The sequence below is a fragment of the Suricata suricatta genome, chromosome 2 (assembly GCF_006229205.1).
Source record: "Suricata suricatta isolate VVHF042 chromosome 2, meerkat_22Aug2017_6uvM2_HiC, whole genome shotgun sequence".
Lineage (NCBI taxonomy): Eukaryota > Metazoa > Chordata > Mammalia > Carnivora > Herpestidae > Suricata > Suricata suricatta.
Window position 1 is genome coordinate 80,724,000 of NC_043701.1, and position 25,598 is coordinate 80,749,597.

General features: G+C 38.7%; 1 protein-coding gene across 1 annotated transcript in view; it reads left to right on the forward strand.

Moving 5' to 3' along the window:
- Positions 1-295: 295 nt before the first annotated feature.
- PPP1R9A (protein phosphatase 1 regulatory subunit 9A) overlaps positions 296-25,598 on the forward strand; it is a 314,086-nt gene continuing 288,783 nt past the window's right edge. The window contains exons 1-2 of the mRNA XM_029918866.1: positions 296-571; positions 1,842-3,455. Of these exons, the coding sequence (XP_029774726.1) occupies positions 2,064-3,455 (1,392 nt within the window). The 5' untranslated portion in view covers positions 296-571; positions 1,842-2,063. The remainder of the gene's footprint in view (positions 572-1,841; positions 3,456-25,598) is intronic.

A 25,598-nucleotide genomic window follows, 5' to 3' on the forward strand; every position in this document is an offset into this window, starting at 1 on the left:
GAGCGGGCCGGCGCGGATAGAGCCGCGGCCACAGTGGGGCGGGGGGCGCCTCTGAGGAGGGGGTGGGAGCCGCGGCCGCCCGACCCTCCCCGCCGGCGGCGGCTCCCGCTCGGGTAAGGGGGAGGCTGCGCGCGGGGCGACGAGTTGGGGAGGGTGGAGATGGAGGGGAAAAAAATCGGGATGTACAAAGGCTGAGTTGCAGGCTGGGGGTGGGGGTGGGTTGTGGTTGGGGAGCGATAGGTTGAGGATCGGAGGCATTATCAGTGGGATCTATTGTTTCCTGGCACATTGGGAGGAAAAACAAAGGGATTTATTATTATTACCCTGTATTTTTTTTTCTTTTTCTTTTTTTTAATGTGGCCCCGGAGCTCGGCTCTCCCGGTGCCACACTGGGATCCGCCTGGCAGCCGCCGGGAGCCGCAGCCAATGTGTTAGGACTTCAGGTGCTTTTTGGCACAAAGCTAGACTGCGACCTCCTACCATAGCGCTTGGCGTCACCTGCTCTCCCGGCCCTGCCCCGGGGCCGAGGGATTGCGTCCCGAACCAGGCTTGGGAACCGGCTGCCTCTCAAGTTGGTGTTATTTGTTTGTCTTTTGTGAGGGCAGGTTTTGAGTCCCCCGGCGGCCCCGTCTCCCCCGCCCCCGCCCCCTCGGGTTCGAATTGGCCGGGGAGGGAGTGGGGTGTATGTGTAGGGGGGAGGGGAGGGTGTGGAAGGCTTAAACAAATGTCAGGGTACAAGGAGATTGTTGATGCTTTACAAAAAAACAGGCACCACACTCTCAAGCCTTTCTTGTTTGTCTGCATGGGCCATGCATGCGTGCTGGGCCAGGAGCCGAGTTTGGAGGCGGTTTCAGTGAAAGTGTGTGCTTCCTCAGCTGATTGTGCGTGAGGGTGATATGGCTCGGCCTAATATTAAAAGACAAAACAAAGCAAAACAAAACGAAAAATCTTGAGCACGACATTGTCTGCGCCTCAGCAGCTCTTGAAGTATTTGATTACCGGCATATTGATATAAAATCCAGCTGTGGGCTAGTGGAGACCAGCGAGCATGCATTGCGTTGCATTTTGAGCTTGTAGTAAGTTAAGAGACAAGTAGGAATAAACAAATCAGAACTATGAGAAGAGGTTTCATGTTATATTTGCTTTCTGATCGTCACGTTTTCCTACATTCCTATGATATTCTACACCTCACTCTATAATGAATAGTATCCACTCTTAGGAAACTTTCAAATATCAGATGTAACTGAACCTAGAGTGAAACTTATTTTCTGGTGAGAACTTTGTTCTGCTTGTTTTGGTCTGAAATGTACTAATGTTGCTTTGGGCATGCTGCAAATCAGAATATTGGACCAGAAGGACTGAAATAAACCTCTGTAGGCATATTTTGGACTTTGTAAACTTAGATTCCAAACTTTGAATTGTGTTTATCCAAAAAGAATAAATTCTACCTGATGTGGAGCATCCCAAATGGAATTGATTTTTTTTCTGGACAGTTTGATGGTATCTTAAAGATCTAGAGACTGCTGGTTTCTCTTAAGGCCATTCACAAAAACAACCAAAACTTAGGCTAAAGTAGTGTGCTAATGTGTAACTCGTGTGTGTATTAGTGTGTGATTTCGGTAGGGATCTCCAAATTGTGTTTGAAACATTTTTGTTACCAAAGACTAATCAGAGTTGTAACTTTTAAATTCTTGGCTTTTAAGTTCCCATTTATTTCAGTAAGTCATTTTTTTTCTGTTTGATATAGGGCTAAGCCACTTTGAAAAGTGTATTATTGGTTGACTAAACATAAATTTTCAAATAAGTAAATGAATTCAGAAATTCATTCTTTTCTATTACAGATGAACCTCTAGTCTTGCTTTGAAAAAGCCATTTTGTGTAACTCTTGACTGAATACTTTCCTAATACACCTGTTGGGAGGATCACTGATACAGTATGCCATTTGAGAGGTACTTTTTCTTGACCAAATACTCTCTTGGTGATTAGAGAAGAGAGGTGTTTTGTTTTTTTGTTTTTGTTTTCCTGGTCATTATGAACATTGGCTTTTCACCCCTGAAGTAAAAATGTTGAAAACCGAGTCTTCAGGTGAACGAACCACTCTCAGAAGTGCCTCTCCTCACAGGAATGCGTATAGAACTGAGTTCCAGGCGCTGAAAAGTACCTTTGACAAACCCAAATCAGATGGGGAACAAAAAACAAAAGAAGGTGAGGGCTCCCAGCAGAGCAGGGGGAGGAAATATGGCTCCAATGTCAACAGAATTAAAAATCTATTTATGCAGATGGGTATGGAACCCAGTGAAAATGCCGCAGTCATTGCCAAAACAAGGGGGAAAGGTGGACCTTCATCTCCACAGAGAAGAATGAGGCCCAAAGAATTCCTGGAAAAAACAGATGGCTCAGTTGTAAAGTTGGAGTCCTCTGTTTCCGAACGAATTAGTAGATTTGACACAATGTACGATGGCCCTTCATATTCTAAGTTCACAGAAACTCGAAAGATGTTTGAGAGAAGTGTGCATGAGTCAGGACAAAACAACCGCTATTCCCCAAAGAAAGAGAAAGCTGGAGGGAATGAACCTCAGGATGAATGGGGTGGTTCCAAGTCCAACAGAGGCAGTACTGACTCCTTGGACAGCCTTAGCTCCCGGACGGAGGCTGTCTCCCCAACTGTGAGTCAACTGAGTGCAGTATTTGAGAACACCGATTCCCCCAGTGCCATGGTTTCTGAGAAGGCTGAAAACGAGTACTCCGTGACTGGGCATTATCCCCTGAACCTACCATCTGTTACTGTTACAAATCTTGACACCTTCGGTCACCTTAAGGATTCGAATTCTTGGTCTCCTCCAAGCAAACACGATGATGATGCAGAGGATGCTCAGAAGAGTAATACGAGTCCAGTACCAGACGTGGCTTCGAAAAGTACCTCTCTAGCTTCAGTGCCTGGTGAAGACACACAGCAGGGCAAGGAAGCCGACGACTCCGCATCTAACCAAGAGACTCCTGACAGAATTGACAGAGACATTCCTGAGGAACCCCGTGCTACCGATAAGGCAATGCCAGAGTCTGAAATCCTTTCACCACAAAATGAACCTTTAGAAGATGCCGAAGCTAATGTAGTTGGGAGTGAGGCAGCAATGCATCAGAAGAAAGAACTTGCAGGTGGTGATTTTACCTCTGCTGATGCTCCTGGATCCAGTTGTGGAAAGGAAGTACCTGAAGATTCAAATAATTTTGAGAGTTCCCATGTTTACATGCACAGTGACTATAATGTGTATAGGGTAAGATCCAGGTATAATTCAGACTGGGGAGAGACAGGCACGGAACCGGGGGAGCAGGAAGATAGTGATGAAAACAATTACTATCAACCTGATATGGAATACTCGGAAATTGTTGGACTGCCAGAAGAAGAAGACATCCCAGCAAATAGGAAAATTAAGTTTAGTAGTGCTCCAATTAAGGTAAGTATTTCTTCTCGGTTTGGTTTTGAAGTGTTTTTTCTAACTTTGTGTTTGTGTTTTGTTTTTTAGCATTTGGGCCTAAATATTTGCAGCATAGATTTGACAGCTCTAAGGAGTTGGAGGTTGTTGAGATACACATGTTGGTTGTTAGGTGATTTGAAAAGTTCGGGAGACATCCATGTATATATACATATACCATGTATATATACATATATACATAAACCAGTGTTGGCTAAGAGTACAGTTGAAGAAGTTTGGGGATTGTGAGATACATTCCAATGGACTGGAGTGTGAATAATATGAATACTGAAAACCAGGAGTGTTAGTTTGAAGTAGAATTCCCTCTTTAGTTGATTCTACCTAAAATTAGCCATAAGTAATCAAATTTTCTAAATCCGAACACTCTAGGAGATGAGGTATAATGTACAGTGGGAGAGTTGTGGTGACCTTGAAATCATAGTCTTATTTACTTGTTTAAAAAATCTGAGTTATCTCTTACTTGAGTGTAAGTGGACTGTGAGGAATGTGGAAACTTAATCTTTTTTTTTTTGTACTGCTACTTGGTAGTGAAAGTTTGATTCATGGAAATATATTAGCGGACTTAAATGCTTTAATTGGAAGGCGATGACTGTAAGTAGCTTTGAGTTAAGGATTTGTGATGTGGCACTGAAATGAAATTTTGTGAAAGGAAATTCAATTGATTTGTCATTCCTGGATATATTTTTACCTCTTAAAAACTGGATAAATGCCAGTTGAATTCAGATTCTCTATTCTAATGACTTCACTTAGTTAACATTTGGTATAGACGAAATAGCACAATATATTCATCAGTAGCGCGTGCTGAAACGTTATTAGCTGATAATGGCAGTAGGGGCAGGGGGTGGTGGGCTGAATATCACAGTCTCCTTGGAGTGGTTTGTCGGAGTGTACTTGTCCACCAGCTCTGTCCTACGATTGTGGCATGCCGTCCTCGGGGAACCTGGAGGGTTGTGGTGGTAGAATGTGTAGTCTGAAACCACTTTCTAGGGACTCCTAGCTTATCTTATGTGTATGTATCATAGATTTGGAATTTGATATGGTACTTTTTAAAAGAATCTAAAATCACCATCTGTTGTTATTTCTACCTTTTGAAATTTCCATATAAGGTTATAAGATCTGTAATTCACAAAGCAAAGGGACATTTGACTTTGCCTTAAGTATGAAATACTATTTTGAAATAAAGTGAAAACCTTTGAAATTATTTATAGATGTTAGCAGGCAGACTTTCATTTCATTAGTGTAAGACAAAAGCCCTGGATCAGAATGGGCCGTGTCAAGTTAAACTATGTTTAAAATAACTGTAGATGTATTATAAAATAACATATAGTGTGGTTTCTGAGTGAGCTAAGTTTCTTTGCTGTGCCTTGCCACTTTCCTTTGTGAGCCTCTCCCCTACTACCACCCCCCCCTTCCCTCAATCCAAGGTTCTCTCTTTAGAGGTGTCTTTCCCACAAGCCTAACCAGAGTGCTCCAAAATTTCACCATGCGTGTTTCCTTCCCAGGTACTCTCCTTTGAACATCATCTTTTTCCCCCTTAGGAAGAAAGCAGTAAGATTAAATTGTCTCACATTGAGCAAGGCAGGAATAACTGAAATGAACTCTTCAAGGAGTTTGTTAAAACCAGTGACTAACTCCCTAATGGGCATAGCAGTTTATGAAAATGTATCAAGTTGAACACTATCCACTCAACCAAGTAGGGGTCCAGCTTTGTATTTGGGTCCTGTGCTGCCCAAAACGTAACTGCACAGTAATAGATTTAATGAATTTTAAATGATTTCTCATTGAAATATGGCTGTTCATATTGAACAAACCACGTTTGGGGTATGATATTCTGAAATTCAAGTGATCTTTCCCCTCCTACTATTGCTTGTTAAAAAAAAGCATTTTGCCTCTTAACTTTCATGTAATAAACTATGTGTTTCATGCAACAAAGAATGAAATAGATTACATACATATAAGTTTAACTCATTTTATCACGAACATAGATCAAGATTAAGGCTTGTGAAACAAAAATAATGCACTGGGTTTCAGTGGGCAGTTAGCAGGACTAGTTGGAGTGGATTAAGTTTGCAAACAGAAGAGTCATTCTTAGCCCTTTTAATGAATGAGACAATTGCTCTTTGTTGTTCTGATTGTTTAGCATGTGAGTGGATTCCCTTGGAAATTTTGAGAGCGACTTTTCTACTGGTGGTGGTGATGGTAGTGTTTAGATTATTCTCTAATTAAGATGTTTGCCTCAGAGGGTGGTAATAATTAAATTCAATACGCATTTACTGAAGGCTTATCATGTGTCTACTTTCATGCTGTTAGCTGCAGAATACACACAAATGTTACCTCTTTCCTATGTGAGCTGGTGGAGTCAATTCTTAAACTTGATATTTGAAACCCATGTAACAGTCTGAAAACCTGTGTCAAAATGCCTAACTTCCTATGAGGACTTTAACTGTCCTTGGCTGTGCTAAGTGCATGGACGGAGCAGGATTTGATAGACCATTTGGAAGGGAATTTGCTGAGCCATTCCCTCTGAACGTTTCCTTATTCTTTCTATAAAGATTCGCTTATGGGCTGGTAGACTATGATTTCCATCCTCAGTCTTTTTCCTTTGAAATTTAAAGATACTCCCTCTTTTAGCAGCAATAGGTGACACAATCCTTACAGAAATGATCTTTAGAACTTTTACATTCTTTTCCTGATATTCTCATCTTAGTCTTCACCAGGGTAGATATTCTCAACACTTTCAGACTTTTGATTTACATCTTGTTTATGATCTTTGTATGTGTGATCATGTCCTTGGTTTTTATTTCAGTTCTTCTGTGGATGTATTAAGTAGATATTTTTCTACGATACCTTAAATCTGGACCTAGAAAAATATCAGAATAATAGCTGATCTTTCCTGTGTAGCATATTACTTTTAAATAATTGTTGGTGAAATTTAGAAATGGATGGTGTCGTAATTGATAGGTTGATGTGTTTCATAGTGTTGTCGAAAATGGGATTAATAATGGAAAATATAAAATCCAAGTTTGAGATATGGAATGAGAGTGTTATGAAGCATGCTGATTTGAGATGTGGAATTATGCCTTCATTCTCAGGAATTTCTCAAAACCAAGAGATTCAGTTCGTTAAATTTGCTTTAAATGAATCCAGGATAGAAAATGTGACATTTTTCATTTTTCCCCCCTGTTATTTCATAACATTTACTGAGCCTTTACTATGTGTCAGGAACAATGCAATATACAATAAAATGTAATAAATACATAAAAAGGCTGATCAGGTCAGCAAATGCTGGTAGATGGGAAGGATGCAGCCCATGAAGGACGTTTCTCAGGCTATTCTGCTACAATTTTCTTGGATATTCTTTCTAAGGTCACTGCAGCCTCTGAGAAAATCATAACCCTTTCCCTGTTTCCAGTAGTCTTTTGTCCTTTGGATAGGTGTTTTTGAAACATAGCATAGATGAAAAAGGCTATTTTCCTAATTCCCAGCAAGAAAGAGATTATAGGGTTAACGATAAGGTCAGGTATATTGGGCTGTACTTTTCTGAGTGTTTGCTCAAACTGAACCTTACATGATACTCATTGAAATTGGGTCTCTTAGTATTCTCTCTCTCTTTTGGGACTCTGAGTTGGTACACAGGGCATAGATGAGACTTTTAAATATTTGGGATATTGGTCAGAGTGTAGTGCTGAGATCCAAATTTCATCTTTTTCTTTCTTCAGCTAGTCTCCCTCAGAGCTCTTCAACTTTAATATGCTTATAAATCACCTGGAGATCTTTTAAAATGCAGAATTCCGATTCATTAGGTATTTTGTGGGAAATTACCTGGATGCAATGATTAGCCTTCAAGTACACTACCAGCTTTCCCACAGGTAATGGAATAGACAGGCTCGGCAACCAAATTAAATGTTTGAATCCCATTGTTTCAGACACAGCCAGAAGCAAAAGGAAAGCCACGGGGTAAGTTAAAACACACTTAAGGTGCAAGGGTTGAAAGAGCCGCACTACGGGAGGCCTGGGTACCCAATATTCATGTGTCCTGACTCTCTTTCCCATCACCCTTCCCATTGAGGGTGTGGTTAGGAGGACCAGAGTTGATTTTTGAGCAAGGCTCTACGTACTGATAATACTCTGGGCTCATGATATATTCTTTCTCTATAAGAGAGTAGGTATAAGTACAGTTACCTATAACTGTAGTTTGGCCTGTTTCCCTGGGTATTATTTGTGTTTCCTGGGTAAAGCGCCTGTGGATCTGGAATTAGACCAGGCTGGGCGTCCTCGGTGGGTGGCTGATACAGAGATGACGTAGCTGCCATCCAGAGATAAAGTGATGTTGACTTGGTCTTTCCATCCCTTTCTTTCCACAAGGGAACCTCTTGTTTGTTCCATCATATTTTCTGTTTTGGGATGTGTTATGGCTTGCTAACTTAACTGTTTTTAACACATCTTATGAATTTTGCCTTCGTTTTAGGAGTTTATAGGCTTTTATTATCTATACCTAATTGAGTCTGTGAGTGTTGCCTTTATTTCATAAGCTATTAGCTTCTTTATCATCAGTGACTATCACTTCTTATGAGTTTCATCCATTCCATATGTCTTCTTGACCTATTTTATAACAGAATTTAATATTGTTGAATAATACAGCAAATTCACAAAACATTAGGTCTCAGGTGAGATTGTGCATTCTCAAGTGGGTGCTGAGGCTCCTGGTCAACAGATTGCTCTTTGGAATCTGACTGTAAAGTACAGTCTTCTGGATTCTGAAAAGAGCTGGTCACAAAATATTGGAGAAGCCCATTTAACACAGTTGCTTTCCAGATCCATCTGCCATACCTGTTTGTGCAAAATAATATTCTTTGAGACTGAAACAGGTGTACAGTTGTAATGTGCATGAGGTTTTTGGATACCAGAGCGGATTATGATTCCTAAATTTGTAAAAAGTTTGGGTCATTAAAACGTCACATCCTAGACTTTTGTGTGGTCTAAGTTTTTGATTATAAAAGAACAGGAGAAAGAAGTTCTTGATAGACTCAGAAATTCCATTTTTTTTTGGAAGCCTAAATTAATAAACTAGAGATAATATGAGGATGGTCATCTTATTTAGTTTTTTTTTATTTGGATAACTTTGATGTCATAATATTTAAGTTGGACTTCTTTAAAATTTTGATGTTTTGTAACCTGTGGTTTATAACTAGGTAAATATATACACTGTTCTAGTATACTCTGTAAATCAAATAATGAGTACTTATGGAATGAACCCCTTTTCTAGTATTGAGTGTGTATACTAATATCTCTTCTCTCTTTCACTAAGTGTTGGTCATTTGGTATTTAAAAAAGGATTCTTTTCTACAGCAAACTAGTGTAGATGTTTGCTGGCATTTCTTTGTGTTAGAAAGATTTAGCTTTTCGATTTTTGTATCATCTATAATGTTTTGTTTTCACATCTAAACTTTCTTACAAAGGATGCTAGTTGTTGGGTTAATGGGTTTTTAAAGGTAAAAGTAGCTGAATTTAGGGGAAAATAATTTTATGTTATCCATACCTTGTTTACCTCATTCACCCAGTTACATGCCCATCAAAAGTACTCTGATTTAAATCTCATCTGCATTAGGTTTTTTCCTAGCATCTTACTTTTTCATCACTTAAGGACAAAAAAGATTTTGGAATTTCTCTAGAAAAATACAGTTAGATATGGGATAAATTCTGTATGAGCAAAACAAGTATTGGCATATTAAGCTCTGAATATCACTTCTTGGGTTTTGTGGTGTTATTTAATTTACTCAGTATTTTTTTTCATAATTTTCTGTGCTCTTCCTTTTTGGATCTATTTCATTTTTATTCTTTTGCTTCCTTATATTGTACAGTTCTCATTTTGAATGGGAACAAATGATTCATACTTTTTCTTCCTGGTCACTTAAAATTTTTCCTTCTGGTTCTCATTTTTTCATTTTGGTCTGTGACAAAGAAACTTAAAGATGAAAAATACTTCAAAGTAATCATGTGTAATTTTCCACTCACTCCAGTTACCTCTTCAATAGCACATTGCTGACAGATGATCATTCGGCCTCTGCTTTAATAATTCCACCTTTGGGGAGTTTATTATTTTTCAAGGTGAAAGGAAAGTTAGAAGTGTGTGTGTGTGTGTGTGTGTGTGTGTGTGTGTGTGTGTGGTGAAACACTGTGAATGTGCTTATTTTCATTTATTTTTAATTTGCAATTTTTTTATTGAGATAAAATTCAAAGAACATAAAATTCACCATTTTGTAGTGTACAGCTCAGTGGATTTCGGTATATTCACAGTGCTGTGCAACCATCACTATTATCTAGTTGTGGAACATTTCCGTTCCCCTAGAACAATACCCTGCACCTGTTAGCATCACTCCTTGTTTCCCTTCTGCATGTGTCCTCTGGCAAACACTAATCTACTTTCTGTCTCTGTGGATTTGTCTCTTCTGGACATTCAAATAAATGGAATCAGGGGCATGCTTTTTAAAAGGGATGTAAGGGGGCGCCTGGATGGCTCAGTCGGTTAAGTGTTCCACTTTGGCTCAGGTCATGATCTCGCGGATCTTGAGGGTTCGAGCCTTGCATCAGGCTCTATGCTGACAGCTCAGAGCCTGGAGCCTGCTTCAGATTCTGTGTGTGTGTCTCTCTCTGTTCCTTCCCCACTCATGCTCTGTTTCTCTGTTTCAAAAATAAAGAAACATTAAAAAATTAAAAAAAAAAGATGTAGCAGAGACACAAGGAATTTGGCTTGTGATATGTTAAAATTTAAGATATCTTGAGGACAGTGACTGTGGGAAGGTCTAAAGAGCAGGGGCAAGAGAATTTTATGGGTGCCGACATGGTCTAAAGATTAAGTGACAGGAGGTGGGAGCAACAGATGCTGTCTGCCCCTGATGCAATTTCATGGCGAGAGAGGGGAAAAAGAAGCGGAGGAGAAAGCAGGATCCAGGAAGGGATGAGGGTATTTGTAAACTGAGGAAGAATGGTGTCTGTGGCAAAGAGGATGCTTGGAAGAGCTCCCTTGCGTGGGGCACTGCGCTTCTGTTCGTGTTGTCTGAAGCAGCTGCTGCTGACGCCGAGGGTTCCCTTCAGCACCGGGCAGCTTTAAAAGCCCTAATAGTACTAATGCTGATTCCACCTTTAGGCTGGTTTTAGCACAAGGGACCCTTGTCCTTTTCTGATGATCTGATCAGCTTATTTCCATCCTCCTCCTCTTAAGTCGTTGCTTTCACTATCCTTTTATGTTGATTGAGGTTGTTCATAGACAGACTCTTTCTATTAAAATTCTCCTCATTCTCCGTTATTTTAATACAGATTTCATACGCCATCCTTGCTGTTATCTGTAATATAACCATTTATGAGATGAGTAATTTGGGGCAGGCATTTACTTAGTTAATTGGACATTGTTTGCTGAAGCATAATATATATATTGCTATTAAATATTATTTGCTGGTAATGAAAGTAACACCAAGAGTGACTTGGTATTCTGTAAACTAGACAAATCTGCCTCTTGAGGCCTTGGTGTTCTTATTTATAATTGAGACTGTCTTACTTGTAAAAGACCCCTCCTCAGCTTTAACACCTTGTGATCCTCCAATTATCTCTTAAACATATTTGTATAATAAGTTACATTATCATAAATATTTATGCTATTATTTCAAAGGGAAAATTTTGGATGTCTTTTGTTGAAATTTGGAAACGAATTTATATTGCCCTTGGGAATGTTATTTATGCTATAGATTGTAGTAAAAGCTTTAAAATGGTTAAAGTTTTAAATCCAAGGGAGTACGTTTTTATAGAGTGGCTTTTTAGAACAACTCAACTTTTGAAAGTATGGGCTGAACTATATATTAAACAGCCTGCTGAAGAACCTAAGAATAAAGAAATGTTTTGTAATATAGTTACTGACATTAATTGCTTCACTCACTTTTATTCTGGAAATAGCTTCATAGCACAGTTAAACATGAGTGAGATATTGATAATTTTTTGCAAAATTTCTGGTTTTTCAGTCTACCTTGCTCTCTCTCTCTCTCTCTCTCTCTTTCTCACGTCTATTCTTACAAAAAGGACAATGAAACAGGCAGAATATAAAGATCTGGAAATTTTATTTTTCAGGAGGATGAAAGCTTTTCTGTTTACTTAAGTCTATTTTCAGAGATTCAAGAAAAGCATTCATGAAGTTAAAATTTTTCTCCTTATATTTATTTATGTCTCAGGAAAAGTGGTTTTAAGTGAAATTGCTCATAGACCTGTTAGTCTCCTCCCCTTTTTAAGTCAGATAATGAGTTTTATTTTGTGGAAAGCTGATGTTCCAAGTTATTTTCTACACCAGCTGAAATACAGTGGCCAGAGTGGGACATATCTAGGTTGACAAGGGTCGAAGAGGCTTCTTTCCTGACTGACCAGGTGAGAGGCTTCCGGTCGCTATCTGTGTTTTCCCCTTGGTGCTTGTGGACTGACCCAGCCCTGAGAAACTGGGTGAACTCAGTGCCGTCAGTCTGTCACTGTACAGCAAGGGGGACCCTTGTCCACTTCAGAGCTCTCCTCTAAAAATTGCTTTTCACTTCTACTGCTCTTTCAAAAGTATGTCAGGATAGAGTTTTGTGGAGGGTACCTTCATGCTGGAAAATTTGTCTAATCTTGAATACAGTGATTTTAAATAGTACTGAGTCAGAGGACCCTGTTCAGGAGTTTGAAGTTTTCCTTCCTGTGTAAGGGACCTCAGTAGAGGAGAGAGAAAAGCAGGTTTATTGGTTGCCATTTAAAATCCACCTGTGAGGGGCGCCTGGGTGGCTCAGTCGGTTAAGCCTTCGGCTCAGGTCAGATCTCACGTTCGTGGGTTCGAGCCCCGCGTCAGGCTCTGTGCTAACAGCTAGCTCAGAGCCTGGAGCCTGCTTCCAGTTCTGTGTCTCCTTCTCTCTCTGCCCCTCCCCATCTCATGCTCTCTCTCTGTATTAAAAATAAATTAAAAAAACATTAAAAAATTTAAGAAAAAATCCACCTGTGAGACAATGTGGTATTTATTGATGGGTGCTTTTACTAAGCACTTGTTTCAGATAAAATGGATGTGCAGAGTTGTTTTGTGGAGAGAAAAAGACATAAATTCACACTGTTCACTTTGAAACTTTTTTTTTTAAGAACCCCATTCCAGAAGTTACTGAAGGGTGTTTGACTTATCATCTTATGCATGGGTATATATACGATGTATTTATTTTTGAAAGTTTCATTTGTAGGTAGAATAATAAAGTACAGGGAGTTAAGTTGCGCATGATACGCTGTAATATGCTACTCCCAGAGCACCCATTTTCTCTTAGAAATGTTAAGATTGAGTACTAAACAGTAAACAAACACACAAAAAAGCCTTATGAAAAATAAAAACTGGATCAGAAATGAGAATCTGTACTATAATAGGGAAAGCAGAACACAGGAATGATGACAATATAGGTTAAGTCTTCATGAACTTTTGATATATGTGCATAACACTAAATCAGCATTAAAAGGGAATTAGCCCTATATACAGTTTGTTTTATTTGGGATCTAGAATTATCTATGATTGTTTAGGATAGATTTCTTTCTTTTTTTTTTTTTAGGATAGATTTATAAAAATTGGCTAAAATATTACTACCTGAATTATTATTTAGAAAGGTTATCAGTATATAACAGGGATCTCACAATCCCTGCACCGACACTTGGTGTTATTTATATGCTTTGTAGTTTTCAGTTTGGTGGGTGGAAAATGTCTCTCATAATTCTCATGTATTATGTTGATTTATTGATGAGGTTAAATGTTTTCATGTGTTTACAGGCCTTTTTGGGTCAATGTGTTTTCTTGGTCCATGATTGTTAGTAAGGAGTACATCAGAGTTGTTTTTTGTCTTGGTAGAAAGTTAAAAGAACTCACATGCCTAATAATAGGGGAATGGTTAAATTTATTTTGATGTATACATTTGGGTAATAGGACAAAGCTATTATAAGTCATGTTTTCTAAAATTTTTTTTAAAGGTCTTCTTTAAAAAATTTCTCTTTTATTCTTTTCTTTTCTTTATTTTTTTATCATAGTTTATTATAAAATGGGTTTCCATATAACACCCAGTGCCTCTCCCCACAAGTGCCCCCCTCCATGACCATCACCCCCTCCTTCCCTCCCCCTCCCCCTTCAGCCCTCAGTTCATTCTCAGTATTCAATAGTCTCTCATGATTTGTGTCCCTCTCTCTCCCCAACTCTCTTTCCCCCTTCCCCTCCCTATGGTCCTTTGTTAGGTTTCTCCTGTTAGACCTATGAGTGCAAAAAAGTTTAAAGATAAGAAATATTACTGTACCCTGTATGTTATAGGGTAAAAATACTGGTTAAATGCTTAATACACATTTTTACCACAATTTTATTGTTAGTATATGTATATCTGTACCTAGAACAAAGATTAAAAGCACATACATCAATGGGATGCCTGGGTGGCTCTGCTGGTTAAGTGTCCAACTTTGGTTCAGGTAATGATCTCAAGGTTTGTGAGTTCAAACCCCACATCAGGCTGTCTGTTGTTTGAGCAGGGCCCACTTCATGCATGTGCGTGCTCTCTTTCTCTTCTTAAAAAACTAAACAAAAATTAAAAAAAAAGGCACATATGTTAAAATGTTAACTCTGGTAATTTCTGAGTGAGAGAATAAACTTGATGTTACATTATATTTTCCTAGGTTTACTAAATTTTCTACAATGAGCATATGTTACTTCTTTAATTATATTTAAAAAAAGGTAATGGAAACACAATCAGTAATAAGTTGACAATGACATTTTTTAATATTGTCCAAGATTCAAATAATTAACCCTTATGTCACAGAAAATATTGCTTGAAGAGTATAAATTTATGAAAGACTGAAGAAAGTGTTGGTTTAAGAAAATGGATGATCTTTTGACAGTTGAATTAATTAAGTGCATATACTTTTTAATCCTGGGTAAAATTGATCCTACATTTGTGGGTAAGCTTGTGAATATTATGGGGGGAAGATCTTCCAATGTATTTTAAATTGTGATGATAACACTTGCATCGGCGTTAGAGACTTGCCTTGAGTTGCTGTTGTGTGCTGATACCGTAATATATAACCTAAAGTATGCTTTTAATTAAAAAAAAGATCTGGGTATATATCCTGGGTTTAAAGTGTAAAATATTTTGATGAGCGGTCTAACTGAAAATAATAAGTGTTTGTTTTAAAGAGTCTTACAGTTTTCCCACATGAAACCATGTCTTTGTTTTTGATCTGTTAAACTATTGAGCATCAGGGGCGCCTGGGTGGCTCAGTTCATTAAGTGTCCGACTCTTGGTTTCAGCTCAGGTCATGATCTCATGGTTTCATGGGTTTGAACCCTGTATTGGGCTCCACTGTAGCATGTGGAGGCTGCTTGGGATTCTCTGCCTGCCTCGCTCTCTGCCACTCCCTGACTCGCGCCCTCTGTCTCTCTTCAAAATAAATAACCTTTTTAAAAAAATTACAAAAAAATATTTTTGAGCACCAACTGGTTTTCTCTCTCCAAAGTTGAGAGTAGAGATGTCAAGGTTAGTGTCTTGACTATATGTAACCCTATGAAAACACTTGTGTGCATGCTCTCAGTTAAAAACAGGAATTTGGATTCTAGGACTCCACGGTGTCCTTTTGAATATGTTTCCTGTTCCAAAACACCAGCCAATATGTCGTTTCCTGTTGTTCTTTTTAACAAAAGTTTTAGCTGAAAAGAGATTCATTTGATGTATGATTAGACTATATGGCAGTATATAAGATTTTTAGTTAGAGTCAAAGGGTCCATTCCTCTCACGTATTAGATAGCGTCCCACCTTCGAAAAGCTTTGGTAGATAATGCTGGGGCATGTAAATGAGAAGAAAAATATTGTTTTGTGTGGTAGAGTTTTTTGAAATTAGAAGTTTAAAGTATTGCTTCTGGTTTAATTAGATCAACTGATAACTCACATCTTACATTTTTAAGCAGTTCTGGAATTTTTTAAGCTCTGGTGAAGTCCTAGTTAAATTTTTTGCTGTATACTCTGCTGCCGCATTACCAGTTTTCATTAGATCTACTTCCTTACACCTCACTGCAATGTGGCTAATACATTCTATTTGTATTTTCTTAAATATTGATTTTATGGCAGTAATACTTATATGATTGCATATAATTGTAAGGATTATTTAAAGGAAAAAAGGTAACATTATTATGCACCCAACTAACTTTGAGATGAAATTTGTGTTTTTCCATTGGAGATTCTGATGCTTGTGGAATTTTTGTGTTGCGGGTTCCTTCTCTGAATAATGAGTTCTGTGGGTAGTATTTTTAAGGAACTAGAGAACTCTCAGGAGATTGCTCCATTTGCAGATATAGCAGTCAGAGGTTTTAGGTTTTTTTTAATTAAAAAATTTTTTAATGTTTATTTATTTTTGAGAGAGAGACAGAGTACGAGCAGGGGAAGGGCAGAGAGAGAGAGAGAGAGAGAGATTGAGAACACAGAATCTGAAGCAGGCTCCAGGCTCTGAACCCTCAGCACTCTCCAGGCTCAGAGCTGTCAGCACAGAGCCCAATGAGGGGCTGGAACTCCTGAATGGTGAGATCATGACCTGAGCTGAAGTTGGACTCTTAACCGACTGAGCCCCAAGCAGGTTGTATTATGGTTGTGTCTCTGGGACTGTCAACACTGCCTGGCACACAGTAGGTACACAGTCAGTGGTAGTAACCTTTGATGTCCCTCACCCACGCCCCTTCCCCTTTCTGTTCCCTCCCCTCATCTGAAAGATGATGGTGATAATATTTGTACATGTATAATGATTGTATAATTTATTTATAAGTAAAATCCTTCAAGTTAGCAGTTATAAATGAAAGCTGAGCGATTCCATTATAGATTGTAATCTTTCCTGGCCCCTGCTCTGGCTTGCTGAAGCTGTTGTGCTCTTTCATTTGGGAAATCTCCATCTATTGCCCTGTAAGATAATGACAGTTTATAAGTAACCAGAAACAGTCATTAAAGTATGGTTGCATGAGATATAGCTGTGAGGGGTTGAAGGGGGAGAGGATTCATTTTGCTTTAACCTTATTTCTGCCTTGAGTGATCGACCAAGCCTGTAATTAGTTGCAAGAAAATACAAAAATTGAGGCTCCATACTAAAGTTGTAAAGCTACTTAGAAATTTCAGTCATTTGCTACAACTATGGTAGATTGTATATGTGAGTGTACCTGTATTCTTACATGAAAATTATTGAAAATTTAATTAAAGAAGGCAGTTGAATTATTTTTTTACCATTTAGTCTCTTCCCCACCTCTTATTTCTTGGCCTGTTTATTAAAATGTGGTTTCTTTTGTACTTTTCTGCGATTAGAGAGGAAATACCCCACGCCCCCTGATAACTGATTTTAGAGATGTTTTTGCCTTTAATTCCAAATCTGAGTCGTAGCTCTGTAATTCTTTTGGCCCAGTTGTCTCATTCTCTAATCAGATTCTTGCTGAATATGACTTTGTTTATGCAGAAAACAGCTTTCCATTTTTTCCTCTGTGACTTGTAACTAATTAGTAATAAACTGCATGGGAACCAATAATCCAAGGTCTTCAAATCATACTTTTTGTCTGTTTATTTCCTCCACGAATCATATTATCTGGGAGAAGCCTGACAATTGTTATTAGGCTAAAATATGCATGGCTTCGCTTGCTCATGTAAATTTGTTTAGGTACAAAATGCATGTCATTTTCCCAGATAGAAATAGCTTTTAATGGCACTCTAAGGAAGAATTGCCAAGCTCTTTTCTGCATTTTTCTTATTAAATAAAACTACAATAACGATTTTGGGGTTTATATACATTCCTGGTGACACAACAGTGTTCTGCAAAAAAAAATTACCTTTTGGTGGTAGTGGTGTTGGTAAGACTGTGTGACAGTATATTATGTTCATGTTATTGAATGAATTGAGCCAGTATGTGAATTACTGTTATATACTGTATGTTATTACTGCTAGTATTTTTGTTTTGAGATTAATATGATTATAACATCTTATAATTACTATCTGGGCATTGGTCAAGGTTGACAGATCACTTATTATTCAGGTGTTTATGAATAACGGGTTATGTTGAAGCTATTTAGAGAAGCATTGTCTTCTAATTGGTTGATAACCGTCAACAGACATCACTGAATACACTTAATATGTGTTGAACATTGGGCTCTGATGTGTGCATATTCAGATAAATAAGATGAGCTCTTGCTTCTCAAGAAATTTAGTCTTGTGAAGGAGATAGAGAAGAAAACATTTATAGGATAGTCCTGTAAGTATTGTGACATATATTTAAAAAGTGACCATATATGATTTATCCTCCAAACTAGGACACTTTTTACAATAAAAAAGAAGTGAATAATAATAATACATATTTTAGAAGCTAGTGTGATAATCTGAGTGTGTGTACATGTTTTATTTATTTTTATTTTATTTTATTTATTTATTTTAAAAAATATTTTATTTCTAAGTAATCTCTGTACCCAGTGTGGGGCTTGAACCCATAACCCCGAGAACAAGAGTTGTATGCTCCACTGACTGAGCTTGCCAGGTGCTTCTATTCGTTTTTTAAATAAGAGCACAGGCCATTGCTCAGTCTTCTTTATATCCTACGGTGTCTAGGGTGACCATATGATTTATTGTCAAACTGAGACACTTTCTGATAGTGAAAAGACTACTTTAACACTTAGGCAGAAACAACAGGCATAACCTAAGACTGACCTGGGATGGTCAGTACACATGGTCACCTGCATATTACAGGGTGCAGAGGTGTCCCCCTTCATTAGGAGGAGGGGAATCATCAGGAAGGGCTTCTTAGAGGAAATGGTACTTGGCTGTGTGTTTTTTTTAATGTTTATTTATTTTGAGAGAGAGAGAGCAAGAGTGTACACATGACCAGGGGAGGGGCAGAGAGAGAGGGAGAGAGAGGATTTCAAGCAGCGTTCGCACTGTTAGTGCACAGCCTCATGTGGGGCTTGAACTCATGAACCCTGAGAACATGACCTGAGCTGAAATCCAGAGTTGGAGGTTTAACCAACTGAGCCACCAGGGCACTCTGGCACTTGCCTTTAAAGATGAATAAGAGTTAATCAGGTAGAGAAGTAGGAAATCCTAAGTCCACGAGACGTATGTTAGAGGTAACTGTATGGAAGTCAGAACTAAGGAACATGAGAGTTGTGTGTGCACACGTGTGTGTGTGTGTGAGTGTGTGTAGTATAAGAATGTAGGCAGGTAATATTTCAAGGAGAGACTTGTATACTAAGTGGTTGGAATTAAGTGCAAAGTCTGGGGAGTCATTGAAGAATTTAAAGGGTTAGTTGACCTAGTGCCTCCCTCTTAATTATTGTGGGTTCTGGAAAGCTGGAGGAAGTCCTCAGTTCTCCACTCCTTCTTTCACTCCTGTTCTTGTACAAACATTTATCATAGATGCTTTCTACCAACTTATTGAACCAACTTATCAGATTAACTGATACTTTCCATTGCTGGAGAAAACATACTGATGGTTCCCGTCTGATTCTGGGTGGCAGTCTGCTCTTTAGTATGCCCTCACTTTTCATCCTGCTAAGTTGAGTTGTAGGCTAACTATGAGTTGGATATGTTCCTTTCTAAACCTGTTTTTGGTGGTTTCTCATCTTTCTAGATATATGTTTAATTGAATATTAAGTATATCAATGAAATATGAGTATTAAAATTTTTTTTCTATAAAACTGTCTATTGAAATCTACAGAAAGACCTGATAAAGAGGTTACGTAAAAATATTGCTGTTGAATTAAATGAGGGTGATATGGATTAATAAAATTGTTTGAACAGATATCTAAAATGATCAACTACTCCAGTTATTTTTCAAGTGTCTTTAAGTTTTTGGTCCACTTGAAGAAAGCCAAACCGGCCAATATAGCCAATGGATAATGCCAGTTGTTAATCTGTAGACCTAAGCTCAAAGCAAAGGCCCTGGCATGATATTCAGATCAGTGGATGAATGTACTTTTAGATGTCTTACGTTACTGTAGACCTGATAAAATATAAATCAGTTTTTATGATTCCCCATTTTAACTGCTTTTTTCAATTAGTTGACAAATTCTTAGTCCCAATTGCTTTTGCTAAGAGGGCATCTTATAAAGAATGTCTGCTGTAAGTCAGGACTCAGCTAATTGCCTTAATTGCGTATTGAACCATACCCTCTTCCAAGGAGTCTGCATTCCAGTGGGAGAGATGGACAGGTAAGTCAGCAGTTACAATGCAGTGAGAGATGCGCTGTGTTAGAGGTTTGCACGGGACACTGGGTACAGAGAAAGAGCACCTGGGTTCTGGACATAAGTTAGGGAAGGCTTCTGGGAGAAGGTGAAACCGTAGCTAAGTTTTGAAGGTTTAGTAAGTGTTTGCAGAGGAGGGGCAGGTGTGCAAAGCAGTAGGAAGGCACAGAGGAGAGAAAAACACGTAATCTGTTGCAGATCTTTTTTTCTTTTTAAGTTTATTTTGAGAGAGTATGTGTGTATGACAGGGCCAGGGGCAGAGAGGGAGAGAGAGAATTCCAAGCAGACTCCATGCTGTCAGTGTAGAGCCCAACATGAGGCTCAAACTCATGAACTGTGAGATCAAGAGTAGGATTGAACTACCTAGGCACCTCTCTGTCGCAGATCTTAAAGTAGTTTAATATTGTTGGTGCATAGTAAGGCAAGTTCAGATCAAGAGGGTTGCTTTGTGTTAGACTTAGGAGTTTACACCCTTTTCTGAAAACTTACCAGTCATGGGAAAGGATTTTGGGCATAGAAAGGCATAAGATTTGTATATTAGAAAGGCCATTCTGATGGAGGGTGCAAGATGGATTGAAGGGACAGGTCTGGAGATGGGTAGGTTGTGTATGCAGGAGTCCAAATGAACAGGGCTAGGACTGGTAAATATTTATAAGAATAGAGATTAAGACAGGCAAAGGGCAAGCTGGGGCAAAACATAAAGGCAGAAGATGACGAGAGATGCTGTTTAACTTTTAAGAACAAAAATCATACGCAGCTATTATTCACCTCCTGGATTTCTCCTTCCCTCCCCAAATAGCACCTTGTCTAGTGCTGGGTTTATAAGTGGTAGTTAGTAAATGGGCGATAGTGAGGGAATTAGCTGGATATAAAGAGAGAGTGGATTGTCTTTGATCCACCAGTTGCAAGATTGGATGGGTGAAGTAATGGGGCCCTTAGGGGAAGGCAGTGGGTCTGCGAGCTAGATCTGGGTGTCCACGGCATTGGGTACTGTGAGGAGAAGAAACATGAGGATAAGGAAGTGAGACCTGGTGAGAGAGTGGGGCGGCAGCCTGATGGGTCAGGCCCACATTCTGGGGGACTAAAGTTTGAGAAATGTGCTTTGGAGAAACCTCAAAAGAGGAGAAGGTTTAGGAAGATTTTAAGAAGTATAAAGGCTTACCAGCCTTGCTGGTGGGTTGGTAGATGAAGTAGGGTATTCTGAGTAATTCTGAGCAGAGCTGGTGGTATTTATGGATTAAGACTGGGGAAGAACACTTCTATTCAGGGGAGGTCAAAGAGGTATGGAGGTATAAAGATACTCACATTTATTTCGGTTAGAATAAGTTAGTACTACTGGGCCATTTGAAAACGGTAAGAGGAACTCAGGGCTGTGTCCAAGGTTGGTGGCAGATTTGGAAGCAGAGTTCAGGGCCAAGAGGGACCAGTGCTGTGCTTCGCTGTCAGGGTCTTCCAGGGTAAGTCTAGGTTGTTGATGCACCCATCCAGAATGGTCACAGACGCAGACGGTGGCTACCTTCTGTAGAATTACTTTGCCTGGTCAGCTGGAAGGTTTTCTTTTTTTCCTTTGTAGATTTTTCTAGTTGTATTTTGGCCTCTGATACTGACTCTGCAGTGATCCTAAATAAAGGCTCCAGAATGACAAACATGAATATTATTCTAAAGCATGAGTAGACTGAAATAGTACTTCTTTTAGTCTTAATTTGCATTGCAAAAATAAGTGCTCATCAGGAAGATATTGTGTTTGTTTTCTTTTCCGAAAGCACGGTGAGCTTCAGATGGTATTCTAGGACTTCCTAATGATTTCAAGCAGTAGCCTTTTGACAGGTCATTGTAAATTAAAATCTCTTTCCTGTTGGCCTGATGTCATACAGTGAGAGATTGTTTCTACAAAGGGATGTCACCTTATAAAAATACTAAAATTAGTCTTGAAAATGAATAAAGAGAACATACAGTGCAAGTTAATGCAAATAGAGGAAGTATACTAACCAACACAATAATTACGGAAATGTTCCTTTTAGGGATTTTCCTGCATGAATTAGACTGGCCGTGGGTTCTTAAAATACCTCTTCTATGTGTATGAATGTGTGCCTCTAAAAGTATTTGGATGGGAGTGGTTGTTTCGATGGCTATTGCATCAGCAGGGAATTTTTGCTGTTGAAGACACTCTGACCTGGCTCTTGACATTTATTTCACTTGAGGTAGGTGTTGGGCTGGACATGAGCTGGTTTCAAAGACAAGTTCAGTTTTCTTTGTTGTTATATAAAATTACCTGGCAAATGCTTGTGCTTAGTCCATTCTATCTCAGGGGCTGGAACTAGATCTACTCAGTATTGCTCTTCTCCAGGAAGAATGGATTATAATGATTATTATTTTTAAGCACATCTGTGTCTACCAGTTGAAAGGGACTTTGGATTTTTGTTATAGTTTGCTCAATGATTCTGTAAATGGCGTCAAACATACTGAATTGGTACCAACTGCATACCTGAATTCTCTGAAACGAAGGTGCTGGATTAGAGGATCTTTATGTCTGGAAGTATCTCTAGACATAAAATTTCCAGCCTTTATTATAGAATTCCAATTAGTTACATGAATATTCAAACCCCTTCCTTTTGTGAATGTTGTTTGGAGGTGTGAATTTAGTGTTTGCTAAGTCCTTTAAAATGGAGGCAAAGTTTTGGAGAGCTAGTTCTGGCAGTTAAGTTTAGCTCTGTGTTAAAACTGAGAGAATATATGTTCACAGCATTTGACCTTGGAATTATAGGTAGGAGTGCTTGAGAGGAAGGGAAAGGGGGATGGTGGGGCTCATCATGACAGCTGATGAATTAAATGAACCACCTACTCTACCAATAATAATTATGATACATCTTTTTTTATGCTGCTCTTCATTTACAAAGATGGAGATGGAGATTCCAGTCTACCTGGGGGCATATACTTTTTTTTCTTTTTTGGTCAAGAAAGGTAATATGGTTTTGATTCATCTACATTTTATCATCTGATACCCTGTGTGACTGGTATCATATAATGTTGAAACAGATGGTCCGGAAACAGTGTGTATCTTCTGAGCAGCACTATGTGACAAAATATATGACTTTATGATTAAAAGTCAGGAAAGAATTAGCTTTGACTATGAAACACACACACATATGCACGCACAAGTTGTCTTTGGCTGATATGTAAAGCCACATGTCTATGCACACATAGGTTTATAGCATATATGTCCTGCCATGTAGGAAAATTTCAGTGCTTTATTATTAAGAACAATTACATTATCAAACTACAAAGCTCACGAAAATTCTCTGGGAACATAGTTTGCCATGATTCGGCTGGAAACGTGCAAATTTATAAGGAGATTAACAGCGAGAAATTTATTATGGTTCGGTTTTTAACTGCAGGCTGCTCCTCTGAAAAGTCTAAAATACAACAAGGTGAAGTTAAAATATTCTGAACTATTTGCAGAAATGCCACTGAAGCATGTAAAGTATCAAAGTGCTTCTTAAGTCATCACTGAATTCAGGTAGACAGGCAGAGAGATCAGAATAGAAGGTGAAGTGGGAGTCTTTCTCCTCCCTTCTTTCAGCTGTACTGGAGACACTTCCAGTGTAGTTAAAGCTCTGTGCCTATATTTAAAAATCAGTGTGGTCAAGGCCACTAACCTGTCAAACCTGGATAAGCTAAGGGCTACATCATAGGGCAAAGCAGTGGGATGTAGGAGATTAGGCTGCTTACAGCCCCCCAGGTAAAGTCACCTGGGTAAATTGTTAGTTTAATTACTTTGTCTCTATTTTGTGACCACCTAGGGATTTCTTAATAATTGAAGGAATTTTCCTAACCACATGAACACTTCACAGTAATAGAATAACAGGAAATAGTCTTGATTCTAGAGCTACGAATCTCTATAGGTTTGTGAGTATAGGTGTGCTCTCCATTGCCAGTGGACCAACAGTCGAAAAGTATGTGAGTCCCTAGCCGGCCTACATCTCCAGGAAATTCATCTGTACTGTCTCACAAACTTTCCCTTTAAAACTCCTTTTGTTACTCTGCTTTAACCAGATAATCGACAGGACTGTGAACTCTTTCAGGGCAGGGAGCTCTGTGTCTTTTTAATTTTTGTATCTCCTTTGTCTTTGGCACAAATAGAGTGTTCAGTAATTAATAGTGAATGAATGAAACTTTATAGCCATCTACCCATATTACTTATATGAGCATATGTCGTGATTTCCAGAGTTCTTAGGCATCAGAGTAAGGAAGCCTGTGAGTTATAAGTATATGATGATAAGGGATCTGGTGTAATACAGAACTATATGGATCTCATGTAAACCGCTTTTTAGGGAAAGATTGGAGGAATACATTTTTTTTTCTTTTTTCTACTTGACTTTTGAGGTAAAGAAAGACATTCAAGGTATCTAATGGCCTGGTTCCTTAGCCAGGCCATTATGTAGGTGGTCCTGAGATGGCTGTTGGCCTTTTCTATAAGGGGTGATATAAATAAAACTTGGTATAGCATTTGGGTAGGTTCCCAAGCCATCTCATGTCTAAGTTTAATTTGGAATAACTTTGAATTAGTCTTCTTTTAAAGGTTTGTTGGGTGCCTGGGTGGCTCAGTCGGTTAAGTGTCCAACTTTGGCTCAGATCATGATCTCACGTTCGTGGGTTCAAGCCCCATGTCGGGCTCTATGCTGACAGCTCAGACCCTGGAGCCTGTCTCTGGATTCTTTGTCTCCCTCTCTCTCGGACCCTCCCCTTCTCATGCTCTGTGTCTCTCTGTATCAAAAATAAATAAAACATTAAAAAAAATAAAGTTTTGCAATATTGCATATACTTATTTGTTGAGTGTTTGCTTTGGGTATGGTGATATTTTAGGCATCTCTCCATAGGTTCATGGGAGGATTTGGTTTTTACCTTGCCATTATCCCAGCAAATTTATGATGGTACTTATGGAAAGGGAGCAGATATTTGAGGTATTATTTATTTAAAGGACATGGTTAACTCCTTTTTCTAGTAGAGGAGACACTTTGCGAAATTCGAGCATCTTCTTACTGTACCTTTGTCTAGGTCTGGCAGTGTACACAAGTGGTGTTTCAGTATCTTATTTATTTGGATTTTGTTTTCGTTTAAAATGTTTATTGTGAAATAGGAGAGCCTGGGAGGCTCAGTTGGTTAAGCGTCTGGCTCCGGCTCAGGTCATGATCTCACGGTTCGTGGACTCGAGCCCCTCTTCGGGCTCTGTGCCGACGGCTAGCTCAGAGCCTGGAGCCTGTGTCTCCCTCTCTCTCTGACCCTCCCCTGCTCGCCCTGTCTCTCTCTGTCTCTCAAAAATAAATAAAAAACATAAAAAAATTTTAAATGTTTATTGTGAAGTAAATTGTTTAGATTTTTATATTATTATGATTATTTTATGTATAACTTTGATTTTTTCTTACTGCATTTCTGTTTTCGATGTTTTCCTTTTATATGGTTTAATTTTTCCTCTGTGAGAAAGTAATTAGAGCCCTGGCTTTTGTAGCTTGTTAGGCACAAACATCATATGGTTGGAGTTGATATGATCAAATAATTTTTTTCTTTTAGTTAACAAAATTAAATTGCGATTCTGTTTCAGCAGCAAATTTAAATCTGGTTTTATTTCAGATGTATTTTGGTTATAGTTTCCATAATAAGATCCAGACTCCCTCGTTAGGTTGATACAGATCATTTTGTTATTAAATTGCTATCTTGAGGCCGCATTTTCACCCACAAACCTCTTTATCCCCCCACTTCCATCTACTTAATATTCAACATTTTGTCCTCATTTGTAGGGTTTCCCCTCTATGCTTTTTTTCATTAGTTCCCTTTTTTAC